Raw genomic sequence first — 20,183 nt, 5'->3', positions numbered from 1 at the left:
TTCTTTAAATTTCTTTAAACCCTGTCTCCCTGCTTCCCATTATAGTTCCTGAGCCACTTTCTCTTCATCCACCAAACCGCCCCTTTGATGGAAAAGTCTAGACTATCTCTTTACTCTCTCTGTGTCCTTGGGCACTTCCCTCTGAGTCTTGGGTCTCAGTCTCTTCATCTGCAGCGTGGAGCAGGGTGTGGGGCTGGGTTAGAGTGGTCAGCCGTTTACATGATGTGGTGCACACACAAAATGATATTTTTCCAGGCTTTGCACCAGTGGCAGAGGCTGATTGATCTGTGGTGTCTGCAGCTGCCCAGGCCAGTCAGGCCTCCCCTGGGGCTGCGAGGATCAGTATGTATCTCCTTCCAGAGGACTGAAGGAACTCCAGGGATTGAGATCCAGATGCTGGTGAAGAATACCCTAGAATCTCCCCCACCCAATCCACTGCGGGAGCAGCTTGGCCAGTACATGGACAGCTCCTGCTCTTCACCAGCTTCTGGGGCAGTGACAAGAAGAGTGCAGCTAATCACATTCCAGGTGCCATGCTGAGCATTATCTTGTGGCATTCTCATTGAAGCCCCATAAAGGGTACATCCACTTGAGGGCGCTGGGCTGCAGAGAGGACAGGAGACGTGTGACGTCCCACAGCTGGGAGTGGCAGAGCGGGAACTGCAGCCCGGGTGGGAAGAGCGCACACTTACTGCAAATGGTTGGAGTGCAAGAATGACTCTTGGGGGCTTCTCAATACTCGGAGAGGTCTGGGTTAATGGGGAAAATGTAGGCCTGGCCATCTTGCTATTCTTCCCCTGGGAGTGGGCCAGGTCCTGGCTTCTTTCTCCAAGGGACTGCCTTTGGCAAAATGAGAGTTGGGCCCCTTCATCTGTCTTACTAAATTACCAGAGAGTCAGAGAGATGGTGGCTTTACTCCAGAGGGTCTCAGTACCAGGCACTGACCATTATGTGTGATGACACAAAGATAGCAGACAGCAGCCTAGGTGAGTGGCTTCTGAAGCCTCCTGTGCCTGAGGTCTGTCTTACGAGACCTCAGTGCAGGTCTCCAGAGCCCAGGACAAAGGCAGCTGCCAGTGGGGAGCCTTCCTTGGAAGGTGTTTTGGCAGAGCCGGAGCAGCATCCTCCGACCTTCTGATGTGTTGGGCTTGGTGGGAGGTGTGGGTGTGGGGCTTTGGGGCATCTGAAGCTGGCTGTGAGAAGCCATGCCATATTTGGCTACCTTTCTGTGTTCATTCTCATAACAAAATGCTTAGACCGATCACTTGAGGTCACCCCTCTGTGTCTCATGAAGTGTCTTTGGCCTTTCTGACTTGCTCATCTGGGAAGAGATGGGGTAGAGGGAGTTGGATAACAAATCATGCTTCACTCAGTCAATGGAATACTACTCAGGCATTAAAAATAATGTAGATCTATATGTTCTGAAATGGGAAGATGACCACAATATATTATTAAGCGGACAAAACCAGTAGCATAGTAGAACTTCTGGTTTGATCGCATTTTATAAATTCATACATATGGTAGTACTCATATGTATGAAAAAGTATCTAGACATAGACACACTAGAGTGCTAACAGATTTTCTCAGGGGTGGGAGGGGATTTTAGTTTGGTAAACTCAGTGTCCACAGGCTGCATGCAGCCCGTGTGCTTCTAGTTTCTTTAATATAGTCTACTTCTCTGGGACTAGTAGACACCCAACAGGCCCCAGAACAGGAGCCCTTGACAATTTCTACATCCCTCTAAGGAGGTAGAGGTTTTAAGGTGGTTAGAACCTCAGGATGGTAGCACTTGAAACCACCGGGGAGAGAGTATGAATAATGTCTTCTGACCCTGGGGTGACAGAGGCCTTTCCACCGCACCTCCATGCAGCCCTCTGGTCCATCTTTCTTATACCATCAGGTATTTGACTTTGAGATAGTGGCAAGGAAGATTATGTTGATTTGCTCACACTAACAAACTTTTCTCTGTTAGCTGTTAAGATCTTGACCCCAAGTCCTAGCAAAGGGAAAACAAATTTGCACCTGTTTCATCAAACTTAAGAATATCCTTTGATGGAACAGTGCCTTAAAATACAGCTGCCACTTTTCTACAATTAGCAAAATTACTGTAAATCTTGGAGTAAGCATGAGAAAGTCGGAACTTGATGTTTTTAGACACTTTCCAGTCTCCATTGTCTGCACTAGCAGAAATGAGACTTTGGCAGTGATTTACATGCCTGGGTCTGAATAGGCTGGGCAGTTTTCTGTTGCAGCTTTAGGTCCCTAATTGTGCTTGATTTTCAGTCCCATCCATACACGTTTTTAGGTACATCGTGCTGATACCAGGGCCTGGGGACTGGGTTGGCTGCAGCAGAGGAAGTGGGTTTGGTGGGGATAAGAACAGAGCTTATGATGTATGTGGTTCCTCAAGATAGCTTTGAGAAGAAATTTCTCGGAATTTAAAAAAATACGTAAGGATACTTAGTGCTCTGTAAAAACAAATCTGACACATGTCAGCCTGACACTGGGGTGAGGAAAATGAAGTCCAGCAATCGACAACAGTCTTGGGCTGGTGCTTCTCAGGAACGTGGACTGAGTTTTAGGGCCTGACGTGAGTTCTCCAAGAGTGGATCCTGGGCCTCCACTATCAGCCTAAGACTCCTCAGGGATGGAAATCGTGTTCCTCTCTCCACTAGGAAGACACTGGGAAGTCCCGTTTCTCAGCACCACAGTCCCCAGGAATCGTGGAGCTCTGCACAGGGTGCACGCCCTGGTGGTGGGACAGTGATGTCGGGGCAGTGATGTGCAATGATGAGGAAAGCAGGAGGAAAGCAGGGACTGGATGGGGCTAGAGACTAGAGGGGCAGGACATCTGTACAGAGCCCCACCTGCCCTACTCAGGTCTTCAGGGGTCCTTGGTAGTAAGTGTAGTGGTTGAGACCCGTGGCTCAGGGACCATACGTCCTGGGTTCAAATCCTGACTCCTTCCTTTGCGTCTATGCCTCAGTTTTCTCATCTACAAAATGGGGATGCCAGTACCTACCTCATAGTGTTGTCGTGAGTTAGCCCACACAGAGCTTTTAGGGGGATACGTGGCACAGAGGAAGCCGTTGCTAGCTGCTAGCTCTCATGTGTTGTAATTCTTGCACCTGGAGAGAAAGGAGAACGAAGCAGGTCTCCCCTGGGCACGGTAGGTGTCGCCTCTCCCTGCCCTCATGTCTTAATGGTCCTTGTCTTTCACCCTGAGCTCACGTTTGTCTCCCTCGGTTTCAGGTGGGACCGTCCGTCGTGGAGCCGGCGCCAGGATGCCCCGGGGGTGTGGATGACCAGCGCTCTGGCCCCCGCACGGCGCATGCCGCCGCCCCGCGAGGGCCCCGCGCCCGCACTGTCCTGACCGGGAGGCCCGGGGACGGGGCAGGGAGGCGCAGGAGTGAGCTCCCCGAGCCTGAAGAGCAAGCCAGCGGCTGACGGCGGGGGGACGCGGGGGGACGCAGGGGAAGCGGCTTCGCAGCCGGCTGGAAACATTTTCCCCCAGCGGCTCTGCAAAATGACCAGCCTGTTCCGCCGCGGCAGCAGCGGCGGGGGCGGCGGCGGGGCGGGGGGTGGCGCCGCGGCGGCCGCGGCCCCGCAGGAGCTCAACAACAGCCGGCCGGCCCGCCAGGTGCGCCGCCTCGAGTTCAACCAGGCCATGGACGACTTCAAGACCATGTTCCCCAACATGGACTACGACATCATCGAGTGCGTGCTGCGCGCCAACAGCGGCGCCGTGGACGCCACCATCGACCAGCTGCTGCAGATGAACCTGGAGGGGGGTGGCGGCAGCGTCTACGAGGACAGCTCCGACTCGGAGGACAGCATCCCCCCGGAGGTAGGGGCGCGGCCCCGATGATTCACCACGAGCTCCAAACACCGTTTGAACCTCTCAGAGGACCTGGGTTACTCCCCGTCTGGGTTCTAACCAGCGAGCAAATTTCCTTCCCCTGGGGAAACGTGCCGTCAGTCATCGGCCTTATTTTACCGGCAGAAATCATGCAGTCATTCAACAAACACTGACCACCCACTCAGGGGTGCGCCAGGCACGGTCCTAGATCCTGAGTCAGGGGTCATCAGAATTAAAGCGCTTGTTAAAAATGCAGGTGCTGGGGTCGGCCTGTGACTCACTCGGGAGAGTGTGGTGCTGATAACACCAAGGCCACGGGTTCGGATCCCATATAGGGATGGCCGGTTAGCTCACTCGGGTGAGTTTGGTGCTGACAACACCAAGTCAAGGGTTAAGATCCCCTTACCGGTCATCTTTATAAAAAAGAAGAAGAAAAAAAAAAGAATACAGGTGCCTAGGCCCCACCCCAACATACTGAATGAATCCCGCTTCCAGGACTAGAGTCTAGAAGTGGGATTATATCTGAAAAAATACACAGTATTGAAAAAAGTGTGTTTTTTTCAAGAAAGGCTCTTGAACCTCTGGGTTTTCACCTTGTTCAAGTCAGACAAAGTTTCTGCCCTCCCAGCACTCACAGTTCAATGTGGACTGGAGGCAGGAGTCAGGCCCTGACCACCCAGAGTGCTAAGTGCTATGACGGGAGAAATGGAAGCTGCAGAGAGGAGAGCATGACCTCCCAGAGGAAGGGATGGCTGAGCTGAGACCCGAAGGAAGAAGGAAGCGCGAAGAGCTGGGGGAAGGGAGTGCGGGCAAAGGGAACAGCTTGTGCTGAGGCTCAGGTGAAACAGCACATGACTGGTTAGAGAAATGGCAGCAGGATCTTCTGTCATTCTAGGATGCTGGAGTGAGAGAACAGTGAGGCTGACAAGGTCCTGCTGCTGAGAAGAAGGGTGGGGCCGTATCCCTGGAGCACAGCGAGCCACAGAAGGGGACTGACATTTTAGACTCGCCAGTCAAATCCATCTGACTGGCCTGATGGAGGCAGTAGTGAGTCATACCCAAGCAGTTTTCTCATTCTCTCCAGGGAAATGGCTAGGGCAGAGGGGACCGCCACCCTGAATCAAGACCCACCTGCTGAGGGTGGCTGGTCCTCCCTGGCCCCATCCAAGAGTTTAGGGCATGTCTCTAAAGAACTGCAGTGCTCGGTGCAGAAGGGGTGAGGCACACAGTCTGTCAGGGAAAGAGGTTGCCGCAGATGAGATTTAATTCCATTCATTATTGAGTCCCAACCTGGCCAGGTACCATTCTAAGTGTTTTAGATGTATCATCTCTTCTAATCCTCACCTACTTTGTGAGAGGGCATTATTATCACCCTTGTTTATAGTGAGAAAACTTAGACCCAGATGGAGCCTCAGAGTCCCTCTCAACACAGCCCTGCATGCAGCTACTCTCTATCAATCAAAGTCACCCTGCAGGGCGACGCCTCCTTACTCTCCTCCCCTTAGTGGGTGCTGGTAGAACTAACTCCTGGTGGGAGGAGGAGCTCTGTGGGAAAAGACATGTGTCATCCCTGTGTCACCTACAGCACCGAGGACAGTCAAGGCACATAGCAGGCACTCAGGAATGTTTGTTGAAGGAATAAATGTTGCTGCTCTCTTTGCACAGCTTTCTATCGTCTTTTCCTGGGATACCACTTCTTTGATCTGCCTGGATTAGCCAGTGGAGGGAATATTGGAAAACCTTGTGGAAAGGAGGGGTGAGAGAGTGCGCGTGTGTTTGCAGATACGTCCTTTAAGTGTGAGCTGGAAAAGTTCTCTGCAAGCTCTGACTCTTTCTACAGTCTCATTTGTTCTGGCAGGTAGGATAATATTTCCTCCTTTATCCATGGCACCCACAGCCCTGTGAACTTCTGCAAGGCTTTCCCATCCCCTAGGTAGGCCTGCACTGTGTGTGCGCTTCTGTTTTTCTAAGAATCTTCCTTTCCAGATCAATCTCCCATCTCAGCACCTCTCCCCTCCCTTGGCTGTTTCCCTAACCCCCCACCTTTGGAGCTCTGCCTGGGCCCATCGGCAAGCAGTTCCTGAGCCAGCAGAAAGTGCTTTGGAAAATTTATGAGCAGCAGCTGGAATGACAATAACTGCTGACTGGAAAAAGCCCCCTCTCTGGAGGCTGATGGATGGTGGGCTGGCCTAAGGGGTACCCTTGCCACAGAGAAATATCTCTTGTCAGATAAATTGCTCAGACCCTGCCCCGGGGAACACCTGGCAGGCATCCGTCACCCACAATGAGTTAAGCCAGGAGGCCACACAGCTGAAGACTTCAGCACCTTTAGATCCTGAAGAATAACCTCACTGTGGCTGGTGGAGTAGGGGAGAGAAGCAAGGAAGGCCAGACACACAGCCGAGGTTTCTCTCCCTGGGGCTGGAGATCATTGGCCTTTCTGGAGCTTGCCTGGCCCGCTGCCTGCCTCCTTGGTATGTCTGCATTCTGCTCCAGGACCCTCTGATGAAGTCTGGTCTTGCTGCCCCAGGAGGCTGTGCTGAGGAGCAGGAGGGGCTGGGAGGGAGGGGCCTTCTGGTAAGGACAGCCTGGAAGCCTGATCTCCCCGAGTCTGGGGGGCTGACAGCTACAGACCACAATCAGAGGAAACACCAAGCAGATTCCTCCTGGGAACAATCACACTGAGCTGTCCTTACCCATCTTGCTCAGACCAACCTCAGTGGGAACAGGCCAGGCTGACCACTGAGGAATGAGAGGGCTCAGCCTCCAGGAGCTGGCTTCTAGGCCCCAGCCTGGACCCTGTCTCTCAGAGCAGAGCAGTCTGGTGAACAGCGGCAGCAAGTTTTCCACATACACATGCTGAGCTGCCATCCTGTGTCAGGTGCCAGAGATTTGCCGGTGAACAGGACTGGAGCCTATGGTGTTCTCGCTCTTTTTCCTTTTTGTGGAAATTTGGGGTAAGCAGAGCAGTGGCCCACGAAGCAGCTACATTCTTCTTTTCTTGCAAAAGCATCTGTTTAAATACTTTCCTCCTCAAAGGAAAGAACGTTAGTGTATTCCAGGGAGGGAGGCCTTCTTGGGTCAGGCTGGCTGTGTGTACACAGATCACTGCAGTATGTGTGTGTGTGTGTGTGTGCGGGCACTCAAGTGTGCGGATTCACCCACCAAGGTGTCCCTGTGAGGCTCTGTGTGCCGGGCACAGCTGGTTTTGGGGCAGAGGTGTGCCAGTGCAGCCCAGCCTGGCTCAGACTTGCAGAGTTAGAAGCACAGGTGACTTCTGCAAACTCACCTGAGGTCTGGGGACTCGGGGCTGATTTGCAGCCTTTGAGCCCTTCCCATGGTCTTTGGTCTTGGAGGAAATGGGAACTGAGCTGTGGGGAGGAGCAAAGAGGGGAGCTGGAGGCTAAGGTATGGGCTGATGTGTGACGAGGGATCTGCTGGCTGGTGGCTGCCTCCTGCCACCAACTCCTCTGTGGCAGAGTCCAGGTCAGTCTATGTAGCAGGAAGCCCAGCTTTTGCCCAGGTCTTGGCCTCTCCCTGCCTCTCTTTCTGGCTCCTGGATGAAGAAAGGATTCCAGGAGAGAGAGCAGGCATCCTGGGCATTCCCCTATCTCTTTCACCCTAAGAATCCAACCTGGGTGTGCAGGCATTGAGCCTGAAGGAGGCACCCTTGCTGCAGAGACCATGGTCCAAGTTGAAGACTCAGATTTAAAAGGAGTGTGTGCTACTCAGTCAGCTTAGGCCTCAGTTTTCTCATTTGTAAAATGGGGGTAATGACCCATATCTTACTGTGCCACATTGTTTGAAATTAAGATGATATAAAAGATGTGGAGGTACTGTGAGGGAGGGAATGAATGACATTATCATCAAAGAACAGCGCCTAGGGAAGAGTACACGAATCAGATGTGCAGCTCAGTGACGTTTCCCAGCATCAATACACTATGTTATGGCACCCAGACCAAGAAGCATCAGCAGAACCTGGAATCCCCCTTGGGTTTCTTCCCATCCTTACCCACCCACAGAGGTCAAACTGCTCTGACTTCTATCACTGTGTTTGTTTTGCCTGTTTTTGAACCTTACTTGGATGGGTAATGCTGCTATGAACATTCTTTCAGGGACATGTACTTTCATGTCTGTTGATTCTGCTGGAATTGTAGGGTCGGAGGTAACCATGTGTTTTGCTTTAGTAGATAAAGCCAAACAGTTTTCCAGAGCGGTGGTTGTGTCAAGTTACGCTCCCATAGCAATGCGCAAACTTCCCTTGTTACACATCCTCGCCCAAACTTGGTTTTGTCTAAATGTTATTTAAATTCAAGGAAGGATTATTAATGTTTCTTTCTTTGTTGTCTCTGATTTAGATCTTGGAAAGGACTTTGGAACCTGATAGCTCTGATGAAGAGCCCCCGCCTGTGTACTCCCCACCAGCCTACCACATGCACATGTTCGACCGGCCTTACCCTCTGGCTCCCCCCACTCCACCTCCCCGGTGAGAATCCATCTTGTCTCAGAGCTCAGGGTAGTAGGGAAAAGGATCAGGGGTTAGGGTTGTGTACAAACACGGTGGGAAACTTGGCTGGACCCCTCAGTATTTCATTCCAGCAAGAACAGGCTTCTACCGCAGCAAGAGACATTTTAGCTTGATACCAAGGAGAACTTCTAAAATGTAAGGATTGCAAGAGCAAACATTTACTAAATTCTGACTTAGGCGAGGTGGTATGTCCTGTGTCATGTGAGTCACAGAGTTAAGTAAGGCAGCCTCTGCTTTCTGGGAGCTCATAGTCAAGGGAGATGCCAGAATAGGAATGACAAACACATGGAATGGGTACTGATACTTCCCCTCCTGAGCCCAGGCAAACATTATAAATTCATCACTGTGCTCTTTCCTGCTGAGTCAAGACAGAACCTCAGCGTCCTCTTCAACACAGCCTTCCCAGACAGTCATCGGTAATTGATGGAATGGCTATTTGCCAGCCTTAGGCTACAGATGTTGTGAGGATTTTAAGCAATGGGAGCAAGTCTCTTTTTCTGGAATAGTTTGATAACTGGAGGCAGGGGAGTAGCCTGTGAAGTCCCTGGAGACTTTTTCCAGGTTAGAGACTCTGTAATTGGGAAGCTTAAAATGAAGGTGGTTGTCAGCAAGCTCCCATGGGCTTCTGAGGTGCTTGTTTTTCTGGGTTCCATGTTTGTGGTGGGGCTGCTGGAGGCCAGGTGTTGCTTCTTCATTCTGGAGTGGCTGTTCCTTATAATGACTCAGGCCTGGGGTGGCTGCGGGGGAGGTGATGGGACAGGAGACTTGCCCCAGTGGAGCTTCCCTTCTGGGGATCTTGGGAATCCCCAAGCGGTGGCGGTGGAGAATTCTGTTATTATATAGGTATAGCTAATAATAACAGCAGCCATTTACTAAGCACTCTTCAAATGCCAGAAACTGCCAAGGTTCTTTACCTACACCATCACATTTGAAGCAGAGGTGCGCACTGTTGTTATCATCCCCATTTTACAGATGAGGAAACTGAGCTTCAGAGAGTTTTCATAACTTCTTCAAGACTAAGAACTGAGATTTGAATCCAGGTCATTCTGACTTCAAAGCTAATCACTCTTCACTGCAGTGTCGTTACCTCCCTAATGAGAAAAATCTCTGTGATTGCAGCTTAGGGAGCTGATAGAATCCTAGGGAGTTATGAGGTGTGGGGAGGGCAGCGTTTTGAGTCAGGGAGGAGCAGAGCTAGGGTCTTTATTACAAGTGGTACCCGGAGATGGCAGACTAAATGGGGTGGGAGGTAGGGGGTAGGTGGGTGGGTCTGGATGAGACCTGGGCAGGAATTGCAGCCTGGGATGGGTCACAGAGTTCAGGGCTGAACGATTTTTCTTTGACTTTTTAAAAAAAATATCCCAGGATGCTTTTGCAAGAAGTTCAGTTTCTGTTAGGCAGAGTGCCTACTTTTCAGGAGGGAAAACTGAGGCCGTAAGAGAAAGAATCCCAGAGTAAACCTGGCATAGGTATCCTGACTACACGCTTTCTCCCTGCTCTGGCTGGGTGTCCAGCCTGCTGTAGGGCTGAGTGGCAGCACAGTACAGCCCAGCGATGGGAACCCCAGTTGGGGGCAAGGTGACCTCAGCCCTAGACCAAGGCTTAGGAGGCCTCTTTCAGACCCTGTGGACTTTAGACAAGTTACTGCCCTTGCCTGAGATTCAGGGACCAGACCTAGGAAAGGAAGGCTTTGCTGGGCTGGCAGTAGATGCACTGAAGAGAACTTGAGTTGTGGAGTCAGACAGAAGCAGACTGCTCTCCCTACCCCTTTCATTCAGCTGCCTAACTTCTGATTCTCCTGTGCTGTGTGGCCTCTGGCTGATTGCTTAACCTCTCTGAGCTTCATCTGCTTCATCTGTGACATGGAAATACTAACTCCCACCTCAGCACCATGATGAGGACTGAATGAGATGTTGTGTGGAGCACTAAAGCACAGTGCTAGGTACACACAGTCAGTGGTTTACTGCTCCTTCCTGCCCCCCAGCTGCACTAGCTGGCCTCTGTGTCTGGCTCTAATATCGAGCATTGAGACCAGTGGCAAGGCTTCCCCCAGAGGCCAGTATTCAGAAGAGGTACATTCCCCTTTGCCCCAGATGACTCTTGTAGGCCCAGATCTACCCTAGGCCATCTTCGGGGCTTTGCTCAGTCTTTCTACCCAGGACATGCATTTCTAGGATTTATCGAGTCACCTGCACTGTGCAGGTGCTGAACCTTGTGTAAGCAATGCCTTATTCCCCTGCCCTTCCCTCCAAGGAGGTCAGAGTCTATAGAAGCCATAGACATGGGGATGGGGAACGGGGGAGGCTGCCTAGAGGAACTGATGTCCAAGCTGTGACCTAAAGACCACGTTGGCATTAGTCTGGTGAAGCAGAGGACAAAAGGGCAGTCCAGGCAAAGGATATGGAGGCAGGAAAAAGGGAACCACCTGGAGAACTCCTAGAAGTATGGAATGGCTGGGTGAGGCTGGAGAGGCAAGCAGATCTTGGGGGCCTTGTGGCCCTCCAAGGAGCTTCAATGTTATCCTGCAGCCAGCAGGGAGCCACTGAAGCGGTTTAAACTGGAGAGTGACACGATCAGGTTAGTGTTTTAGGACTATCCTCTGGCTGTTGAGAGAGATCAAATTTGAGTGGGGAAATGATCTGGCCTTCTTTTTGCCACCTCCAGTCACTGGGGTGTCTGAGAGCTTGCAGGTAGGGCAGAGTCTGGGAGCTTGGGCATCACCCTGCCGGGGCACAGAGAGGCAGGGCAATCCCAGGGGAGCATCCTGGAATGACAGAATACCTGGGCCAGGTTTTGCCTAGATGATCTGTGTGCCCTGGGATAGGGCCTGGCCCTATCTAGATTTCAATGTCCAGTCTTTACCAAAAATACCACCTGCAAGGCCTGTTTCTGAAATCCTTCTTGGTCAGGTCTGATGTTCCATAGGTAAACCTGAGGGTCTAATGGGGCTTCACGTTGTAGTTTTGGAGTTCAGGAACAGAGGCTTCAGGCCAGGATATCCTCCCAGCCCTCTTTCTTTCCCCTCCCCTAGCCTGTCCTCCCCTGCTTCTGCCTGAAAGAGTCTTGGACACCCAGGAGACCTCTCCACACAAGCCTCCTGCTGTTTTTCCGTTGAAATTACAGCCTTGAAAGTTTTTTATTTGCCTCTCAGCTCATTTCTGACATTCCTTTCTGACCACAATGGAGTTGCCTGAGCTGCCAGTGCTCAGGGCACCCCCCTCCCCCGGTTGGCGCAGCTGTGGGCTGACCTCATCTCCACCCGTGTAGGGTAAGGGGCCGGGAAGGGACTGGCCTGCCCTTCTTCTAGGACCACGACCCAGCAGCAAGGGAAACTCAGCTGTGGATCGGGGCCTCCACCATCTGTCCCCCTCTTCACTTGGGCATCTCGTAACAAAGTGACTAGAGGGCTCTCCCTTCACAGCTTTCCTGGGTGGCTCCGAGGTGTGGCTGTTGTGGGTGGACACTGTGTCCCAGACCAAGACCCTGAGGCCCAAGGAAGGGTAAGGACCCTGGAGAGGATTTCTCGCAGCTGTGGCTGGAGGTGGTCTGCCAGTCCCTGAAGGACGGGGCATCCTCTCCTCTGCCTCTCAGGCCCTTGGAGAAAATGAGGCCTCCACAGTGACAGAAGGTGGCAGAGTGATGTAGAAAGAAAGAAACCTGGGCTAGGAACAGGTGTCCTGGGTCATGATGCAAGTTCTTCCCCGGCCCCTCCCTCGTCTGAACCGGACAGGGTGGAGGAGCGTGCGGGGTTCCCGCGGCTGCAGCCTGCGAGCGCGCACGGAGCTCCCACCGCGCACTCAGCAGCGGCTTATCCCGGCTGCCGCCGCCCCCGTCCCTCCCCTTCCCCCGACGGCCGCCCGCCCGCCCAAAATAGAAAGGAAAGGAAGTTATTTCCATAGTCAGTGGCAGCCCGGAAAAGCTCCCCTCCAGTGAGGGGGCGGCGGGATTCCTGGAGCTGGAGAGCAAATCAAAGCGGGGCCCGAGCCAGAGTGGCCCCCACCGCCCCCGCCTCGGCTGCCTTCTCAGTGTGTCATTTCCCTGATTCAGCAGAACACGTGTGCTGCGGTTGCCACGCCGCAGGGGCAGCCACGCCGCAGGCTGCCGAGGAGCTGTGGGGAGCTGCTGGCCCGGCTCCAGGCTGCCCTCAGACCCAGGAGCCCGGGGTCGTGCAGGGCGTGTGCCACCGCCACCCGGCCTTGCTGTTGGCCTCTGCCACCGTGCAGACCTGCTGCTGCACGCCTGCCTAGGAAGGGCGGCCCCTGAGCACCCCTCGGAACGAGATCCCTTCCACTCGCACGTCTCTATATGCCTTTTCAGAACACTGTTCAGGACACAGTCTCAGGAGGGGTGCCCAAGCACCTTGGCAGGGAGGTAGCATTTTCTAGATGAGGAAACTGAGCCCCAGAGGGGAACAAGGTCTTACCCAAGACCACCTTGCTTGCTGCGGCTGAGCCAGAAATCGGAGCCCAACTCTCTCTAGGGATCCCGGCATCTCCATATCCCCCCTCAGCAGCAAACCAACGCGTAGGCAGGCTGGGCTGTTGGCGGCTTATATATCCATTCATTGGACCGGACCTGTTACTCAGCAGCCATGAGCTCTGCCCTGTGCTAGGTGCCAGGGATATAAGCATGAAAAGATATGATTTCTGCTGTCTTGAGAGGACATTCAGAAACATCTATGTATGAATCCACAACTCCCAACAAACATTAGCACCACAGTAGAGTTGTCTAGGTCTGGAGACCTGTGAGGGCACTGAGAGGCTGGAGAGTGAGCTGAGGCTGATCGAGAAGAGTCACCAGTGATGGGACGGAGTACTGATGGGACAGTAATGAGATGGCCTTTGTCCTGGAGGGAAGCTCTGGGCAGGATCCGACCTGCTGATGACCTAGTGTGATGGGCCGGAGAACTGTGGTCGGACCTGACTTGTCCTTCATCATTGTCATCTCCCACTCCCCAGGATCGATGTGCTGGGCTCTGGACCCCCTTCAAGCCAGAGGCGCTACCGGAACTGGAACCCACCCCTGCTGGGCAACCTCCCCGATGACTTTCTCCGCATCCTGCCCCAGCAGCTGGACAGCATACAGGTAACAGGGCTGCCCCCCACCTTCCACTTCCATCTGCCTGCCTGGCATCTCTCTCTGCCTGCACAATTGGTGCCAGCCAGTTTTACTTCCTGATTTTTAAGCCCAGGCTGAGCTATTTCTGTTGTCCCGGGTTTATAGAGAAAGGATGCTGAACCAAAGGCCTCACTTCCTGTCTGGGCCTGGAGGTTTCCTGCTCTACTCAGGGAAGGTGACAGCCTGAGGAGGCTTTCTGGCTGTAGCCATCACCTCAGGCTACAGGGAGATGGGCAAGGGGCAGCCAGTGGCAGAGGGCCAGGGCACCTTCCTTCACTCCCCTGGGAAAGGGTCAGGGCAGCTTCTCCCCAGATGTCGGCTTGCCCCAGTGCCTCTGCAGAGGAGGGTCTCACCCTGGGGCCACTGGTGCAGTGAGAGGTTTGAGTATGGGCGTCCATGTGTACCCCACTGACCAGTTTGCAAATCCCTTTTCAGAACTATTCAGGTGGTGGATGAAGGGATGAGGTGGTCCAAAGTGAGGAGGAAAAATAGTTTTTAAGCCCTTGCTGCTTCTCCAGCAGAGAGGGTTCTGGGCTGTTACATTGGATTTTGGGTGACCATTAGGTTGCAATAGGAGGTGTGGGCCTCAGGGTAGCCTGGAGGGTCCTGGGAAATGGCGCGTGTCTACGCAGATGTGCATGGAGTTTGTGCAACATGTGCCTTGGTGAATAGGCATTCAACATGCTCGCTCCTCTCCTCAGGGTAACGCTGGGGTCCCCAAGCCTGTGAGTGGAGAGGGAGGCCCGTCTCCCACAGCCGGGCAGGGGACCCGCGACCAGGAGAGCCGCTGGAAGCAGTACCTGGAGGATGAGAGGATCGCACTCTTCCTGCAGAATGAGGAGTTCATGAAGGAGCTGCAGCGCAACCGCGACTTCCTCCTTGCCCTAGAGAGAGGTGGGCATCAGCAGGGCACTGCAGTCACTTCTCTGGCTGAAGAAGGGCTTTCGCCTTGGGGTTCAGGAGAGCACTGAGGTAGAGGCCAGGGTGCCAGGCACTTTTTGCCCTGCTAAGGCACAGCCCCCACCAGGTTATCCTGTGGGAGCCCCAGAATTCTGCCACTGGGGACCTGGGTCACCAACCACTCCTTCTCCCTCCCTGGGACTTAGAGGAAGAGGGGTGTGCTCACTCAGGCCTGCTCCTTCCCCCCGAACACCTGCTGTGGGCCAGGCACTGGCCTTGGCATGGGAGGCAGGCATAAGAGAGTGCTGCCCTTCCTCATGGAGCATTGGCCACAAGGCAGGCAGACATGATGTGTCTGGAGCCTCCGGAACAGAGTGACTGGGTGCATGGGCACTGGAACAGTGGAGGCTCCCAGAATGGAGGACATTAGAGCACAGGCTCTCAAGTTTTTTTGGTATTCGGGTTGTCCTGGGGTGGGGGACCCTGCTGCCCAGGCTGGTTCTTCTGAGGGTCAAAGAGTGAGAGCGCATGTGCGTGTGTGCACGCGTGTGCATGTGTGTGTGTGTCGGTGGGGGAGGAGCAAGTTGTTCAGGGAGAGTGCTCGGCTGAGACAGGAGTCCAAGACTGGCCCTGGCTTGGCTCAGCAGCAAAGGTGCTGGAGGTCTCAGCCCTTTCCTTTTAAATTATGGGGGTGGACTCTATGATCCCTCAGGGTCCTTCTAATTCTGCCACTCTAATATTCCAGACGGTTGTCAGGCAGTAGTTTCTGCGTTATTGCGGGCTCTCTGAGAGCTTGTAGTCACTGTGTGCACACATACAGTATCATGTGTGCGCATTCCCGTGTGACTCTGGGAGTTCCACTTCCAACAACCTCCTGCGTCTCAGCCCAGTCTGCCACTGGGAGCCCAGGAGCTGACTGGAATGTGGTCCTTTTCCAGATCGATTGAAATATGAGTCCCAGAAATCCAAATCCAGCAGCGTGGCTGTCGGAAACGGCTTTGGCTTTCCTAGTCCTGTGCCAGGTAAATTTACCTTTCTGCAAGAGAAGTCCGGAGGGTATAAGGGGCTCACACCCCAACTTTGCTTTGTGTATTTGGAGTTTGGGGGTAGGGTGAGGAAACAGACTGCGGGTGGGGGCCTGGGGCCTCTCAGCAGGCTGGAAGGGATGCTTCTGTCCCCACCTCCACACCCACCATGGCGTCCCTTTAGCTGCCGTGGGTTCTTACCAATCCAGCGGCTGCTGGGGGTTCTGAGCTGCAGTCGGCCAACACAGGCTGGCTGAACTCCCAAGCTGTGCCTGGAGCACAGGCTACAAGGGGACATACCACACCACATACTGTCCCATGGTGGAAAATGGGACGGGAAGGACTCAGAGACTCAGAAGGCTTGCTCTCTGCCCTGGGGGAGCTTACAGGCTCGTAAGGAGATATGGCCAAGAAGCAGGCAGAGCAAACAGGCAAAGCTGAGGACATGCTTGTCTTTCATAGCAAATGCATGGAGAAAAGGAGGGCAGGATGAACCTGGGAAGTGTTCATTCATTCATTCCTCTGTTCAGTAGCTGAAGAATATCTGCCCTGTGCCAAGCCCTGCCCTAGGTGTTGGAGGAAGAGAAAATTTGAGCTTTGTGTACAAGCTGGTGAGAAGCAAGAATTGCATCAGAAGAGGGTCACCCCTGTACGCCCCCTGCCTTCCCACGTGGGAGCCCTAGCTAAAGGAGGACCAGGGAGTGGGCAGCTGTGTTGTCGTGATGCAGGAGACCCCAGTTTCACGCTCTGGACTCTGTGTCTGTGCACGCAGTGGCACAGCTGCCTGTCTCTGAGAAAGGCTCAGCAGCTTTTGCCTGAAACAGACCTTACATCCTTCGGTGGAGTGGGAGTGGGGAGAAGGACGGGGAGCTCAGCTGACCCCAGCTCAGAGAGAGAAAATCCCGTGGAACTGATTCATAAGCAGGGGCCGGGCCGGGGAGCTTAGGCACCACCAGATGCGCATCTGGGAGTTTTAACAGGAGCCTCTTGTCCTTGATCCTGAATTAACTAGACACTAGGGCTGCTGAGATGGATAAAATGACCCAAAGGGGACTTAGCAGGCAAGGTGACTCGGGATTAGCCAAGTTGCAGGATGGAGAGCGGGGACTTTAAAAGTGCAGTGAGAGGCCGGAGTGGGCGCTGAGTGAGCAGGGGGGACTCGGTGGCAGCTGAGCTCTGACTCTAGGACCAGCCCCATTCTCACTCCTATGTGTTGTCTAACAAGCCAGCAACTCTGGCTGGGAGGGAGCAACAGAGGGGCTGGCCCTGGAAGGAAGGAGGGACTTGTGACGGGTGGACACCAGCCCTGTGCTGTCTCCTTGTTGGACTCCTGCGCCGAGTCAGGACACAGGCAGGCCCGCATGTGCTGGTGACTGTTTAACAGCTGGCTCCGGGTGCAGGGAAGCCCGGTTTGCAGCCCCCAGTGTCATTCGTGGTGTAAATACTCCCACCACAGCTGATGTCATGCTACTAGTGCGACTTCATTGAACGTAGAGTTGGTCAGAGAAGTGGACTCTCGGGATCCCATGAGAACCAGCTCCCCAAACACAGCAGATCATGACTGTCCTCAGTTCTACAGAGGAGGAAAGCGAGGCTCAGGGAAAGAAGTGCCCCTAGAACCCCCAGTGCCGTCCTCGTCCTCGTCCTCGTTGTAAACTCCCTCCTGGGAGGGAGGACTCCTGCTCTTTGCAGCCTTCCTTGAATGGAAGGATAGGGCTGAAGCAGCCCCCGGGGCCCCACCCTCAGCAGGTGTCTCCCCCTTCCAGGAACCAGTGATGCCAACCCTGCTGTGTCTGAAGATGCCTTATTCAGGGACAAATTGAAACACATGGGAAAATGTGAGTCCAGCGCCTGTCCCCTCCCTTCCTGGCTCTCCTGAGACGAGCCTGTGGCTTTGAGGGAGGGAGGGAGCCACCCAGAAGTTTTCATGCAGCCGACTCTTGGTGAACTGAAGTGACATTTTAATCGCAGGCGGCTCCCTCAGCCTTCCTGCCTTACTTCCCTCTACAGCTGAGTCTGGATACAAATGAAGTTTTAAATCCTCTTGAGCCAGCTGTCTACAGAAAGATAATGTGCTGCACAACCCCTCACCCCAGTTTTAGTGGTCACCTTCTGTGTGGCTTGAGGTGGCTTGGCTGCATGTGACTGTGAGGACAGGCCCTTGCTAAGCCCACTTTCTGTGGGGGCAGGAGACCTTGGATGCCCCCCTCCCATCCCCCTCGCTTCCCCACCATATGGACCCACAGCCATGGGTGAATGAGACTGTGATCTTTTCAGGCTCCATTTCAGGGAAAATCTGGGATTAGTCATGGAAATCCCAGAACCAGCTCTGGAGGTGGCTGGGGGAGGGGCGGGAAGGCGGCGGTGGCGGGAAAGAAAGCCCAGATGCGTCGCTGTCTGTCGCAACTGGGGAAGGAATACCCGGATCTTGGGCTGCTGGCGGTGCCTGGGCCTGGCTCGCTCTGGTGGCCTGTGCTGCCCCTGCAGGCCGACCCGGGATGGCAGCTTCGCTCCCGAGGTGGCACCCGCGTAGGCGATCCCGGTCACCTCCCCCTCCCTAGCCTCCATGCTGGCCTGCTCCCTGCCCCGCCTCCCCCAGACCTGGAAGCAGGCCATCTGGTGTTCTGGCTGTCGAGAGAATGAGAGAGTAGCTCACAGGTGTCTCTGCCCCCAGCCACCCGGAGGAAGCTGTTTGAACTCGCCCGAGCCTTCTCCGAGAAGACCAAAATGAGGAAGTCAAAGCGGAAACACTTGTTGAAGCATCAGTCATATCCTTTCCGGCCTGACACTGGGCGGGGGACGCCAAGGGTGTCCAAGTGAGACCCCTGGCTGGGCTCTGTGGCCTCCCATCCTCTGAGCCAGCACACCAGGCCACTGCCATCTCTCAGTGCCCACCCTTCACACCAGTGGCCAAGCTTGGGGAGCAGGGCAGTGGCTCATGTCATCCTTTTGTAGGCTCAAAAATTGCCCTACAGCTTTTTTTTTTGGTGTGGAGTAATCTGCATCTTGGGAGAAAAATAGGTTCTTCCATTGAAATCAGCAAACCTTTCTCTAATTTCTCTAGTTGTGCTGGCCATAGATTTCAAGCATGTTGGCCTTGCCTTCTCACTTTCAGTTCTTTGAGTAGAAACAGGATATTCCAGGGCTGGCCGGTTAGCTTGGTTGGTTAGTGCACAGCCTTATAACGCCAAGGTCACGGTTCGGATCCCCATACTGGCCAGCTGCCAAAAACAAAGAAAAGAAACAAGGATTTTCCATATTTTTACCCCAATTCTATCCATGCGCGTCAAACAAGGCCCAGGATATTAGAAGCTGAACAGCCACAGGGGAGCAGGGGGAAAGTTGCTTCTGTCCCCAGAGATGGAAGCAGGGTGAGGGTCATGGTCTGGCTGCTCAGCTGACCCTAAGAAAAGGAGCCTGAGGGGCAGTACTGGGGGTTAGGTGGGTGTGGAGGAGGGGTGGGGCAGGGAGTGGGGAGACGTGGGCAGACCACAACATTTCCCACCCATCCCAGGACAGTTTTCCTTAATGGCCTGGCAGGCTGGGTCCTGCAGCATCAACAGCCAATCTCCTGGAGGACGTGGAAGGCCATGCTTGTGGTGAGACAGGGAGGGGAGCCTTAAGCCCCAACTTGCCTGTGATCTGTGACTTCCCAAGGGGAGCTCCTGGGTGTTTCAGGAGTGGGCCCAACCTGGGGGCACATCAAAGGCTGGTGGGCAGGTGACCCAAAGAAATGGATCCTCCCCACTTGGTCCATATAGCCTCTCCCTTCCTGCATCCTGTGAATGGGGGGGCCATAGTCCCACCTTCACCTAGATTTCAACTGTATGTAGCACAAAGTGCCAGGTACTATTTCTGTGGAATATTCTCTGGGGTGCGAGGGGGCACAAAGGCCTACCTATGTGAAGGGGCCTCAACTTGAGAGCCAGGTGCTGGGCAGCTCCAGTTTGTGAACCCAGAGACTTTTCAACTTTTACTCAGTCCCTTCCGAATGCCACATGGGCCAGAAGACCCTACCTTGACCCCACTAGGCTGAAAGCTAAACCCTGATCCTCATGCTACAGGCAAGAGGGGCCCTTCAAGGGTCAAGAGACATCCAGAAACAAGGACTAGCAAGGCCTTGGTGGTCATCTGGATAGTCCAACTTCCCCAACCCATTTTATAGATGAGGAAAGAGAGGCCCAAAGAAGAGGAAAGAATTTGTCCAAGGTCTCAGAGGTCAGTGATGGAACCAGGCCAGCTCTCATAAGACCCATGCATCGCCCACCTAGGGATCAACAGGTGTCCCATTTGATGAAGGGTGCAGAGAGTAGGGTCAGCTCTGTTGCCCACTCTGGTGGACACGTCTGAGCAAGGCCTTGCAGGGTGGAGAATGAGGCTGCATCCCTGTGCTTTTCAGATGAAGACTTCCGGGCAAGGCGGCAGGAGGCACCCAAGGCAGAGGAAGCCCTAAGAGAAGGACAGTAGGAGGTAAGGCCTGGAGCCACTGCTGCCCAGGGACTGCCCAAGGCTGAGGCCTGTCACACCCCACACCCCATTGTCTTCCCAAGTGTCCGGAGGTGCTGGGCTCAGGCAACTGGGTAGTACAGGTCCTGGGTCTCTTCCCTCATAGTTGTGGTAGGGGACATTGCCTTCTGCATGGGAACTAGTCTTTTGCATTTCTTTTATTTGGTTATTTAGTCAGTTGACAAAAGATAATCACACCTTCCTATGACAGATGTTGGGAACAGGAAAACAAAATCAGCTTTTGACC

At 53.9% G+C, this 20,183-nt stretch overlaps 1 protein-coding gene across 2 annotated transcripts in view; it reads left to right on the top strand.

The window, feature by feature from the left end:
- Window positions 1-20,183, top strand: part of CUEDC1 (CUE domain containing 1) — a 76,060-nt gene that overhangs the window by 52,100 nt on the left and 3,777 nt on the right. For both annotated transcript variants that reach the window (XM_063109649.1, XM_063109650.1), the window contains exons 2-10: window positions 3,253-3,847; window positions 8,218-8,345; window positions 13,346-13,472; window positions 14,207-14,399; window positions 15,344-15,427; window positions 17,197-17,268; window positions 18,105-18,198; window positions 18,971-19,029; window positions 19,830-19,900. In XM_063109649.1, coding sequence (XP_062965719.1) covers window positions 3,527-3,847; window positions 8,218-8,345; window positions 13,346-13,472; window positions 14,207-14,399; window positions 15,344-15,427; window positions 17,197-17,268; window positions 18,105-18,198; window positions 18,971-19,029; window positions 19,830-19,897 — 1,146 coding nt within the window. In that variant the 5' untranslated portion in view covers window positions 3,253-3,526 and the 3' untranslated portion in view covers window positions 19,898-19,900. The remainder of the gene's footprint in view (window positions 1-3,252; window positions 3,848-8,217; window positions 8,346-13,345; window positions 13,473-14,206; window positions 14,400-15,343; window positions 15,428-17,196; window positions 17,269-18,104; window positions 18,199-18,970; window positions 19,030-19,829; window positions 19,901-20,183) is intronic.

Source organism: Cynocephalus volans, chromosome 10, assembly GCF_027409185.1.
Source record: "Cynocephalus volans isolate mCynVol1 chromosome 10, mCynVol1.pri, whole genome shotgun sequence".
Taxonomy (NCBI): Eukaryota; Metazoa; Chordata; class Mammalia; order Dermoptera; family Cynocephalidae; genus Cynocephalus; species Cynocephalus volans.
The sequence above is the reverse complement of the archived record's forward strand: the minus strand, read 5'-3'. Positions and strand labels throughout refer to the sequence as shown.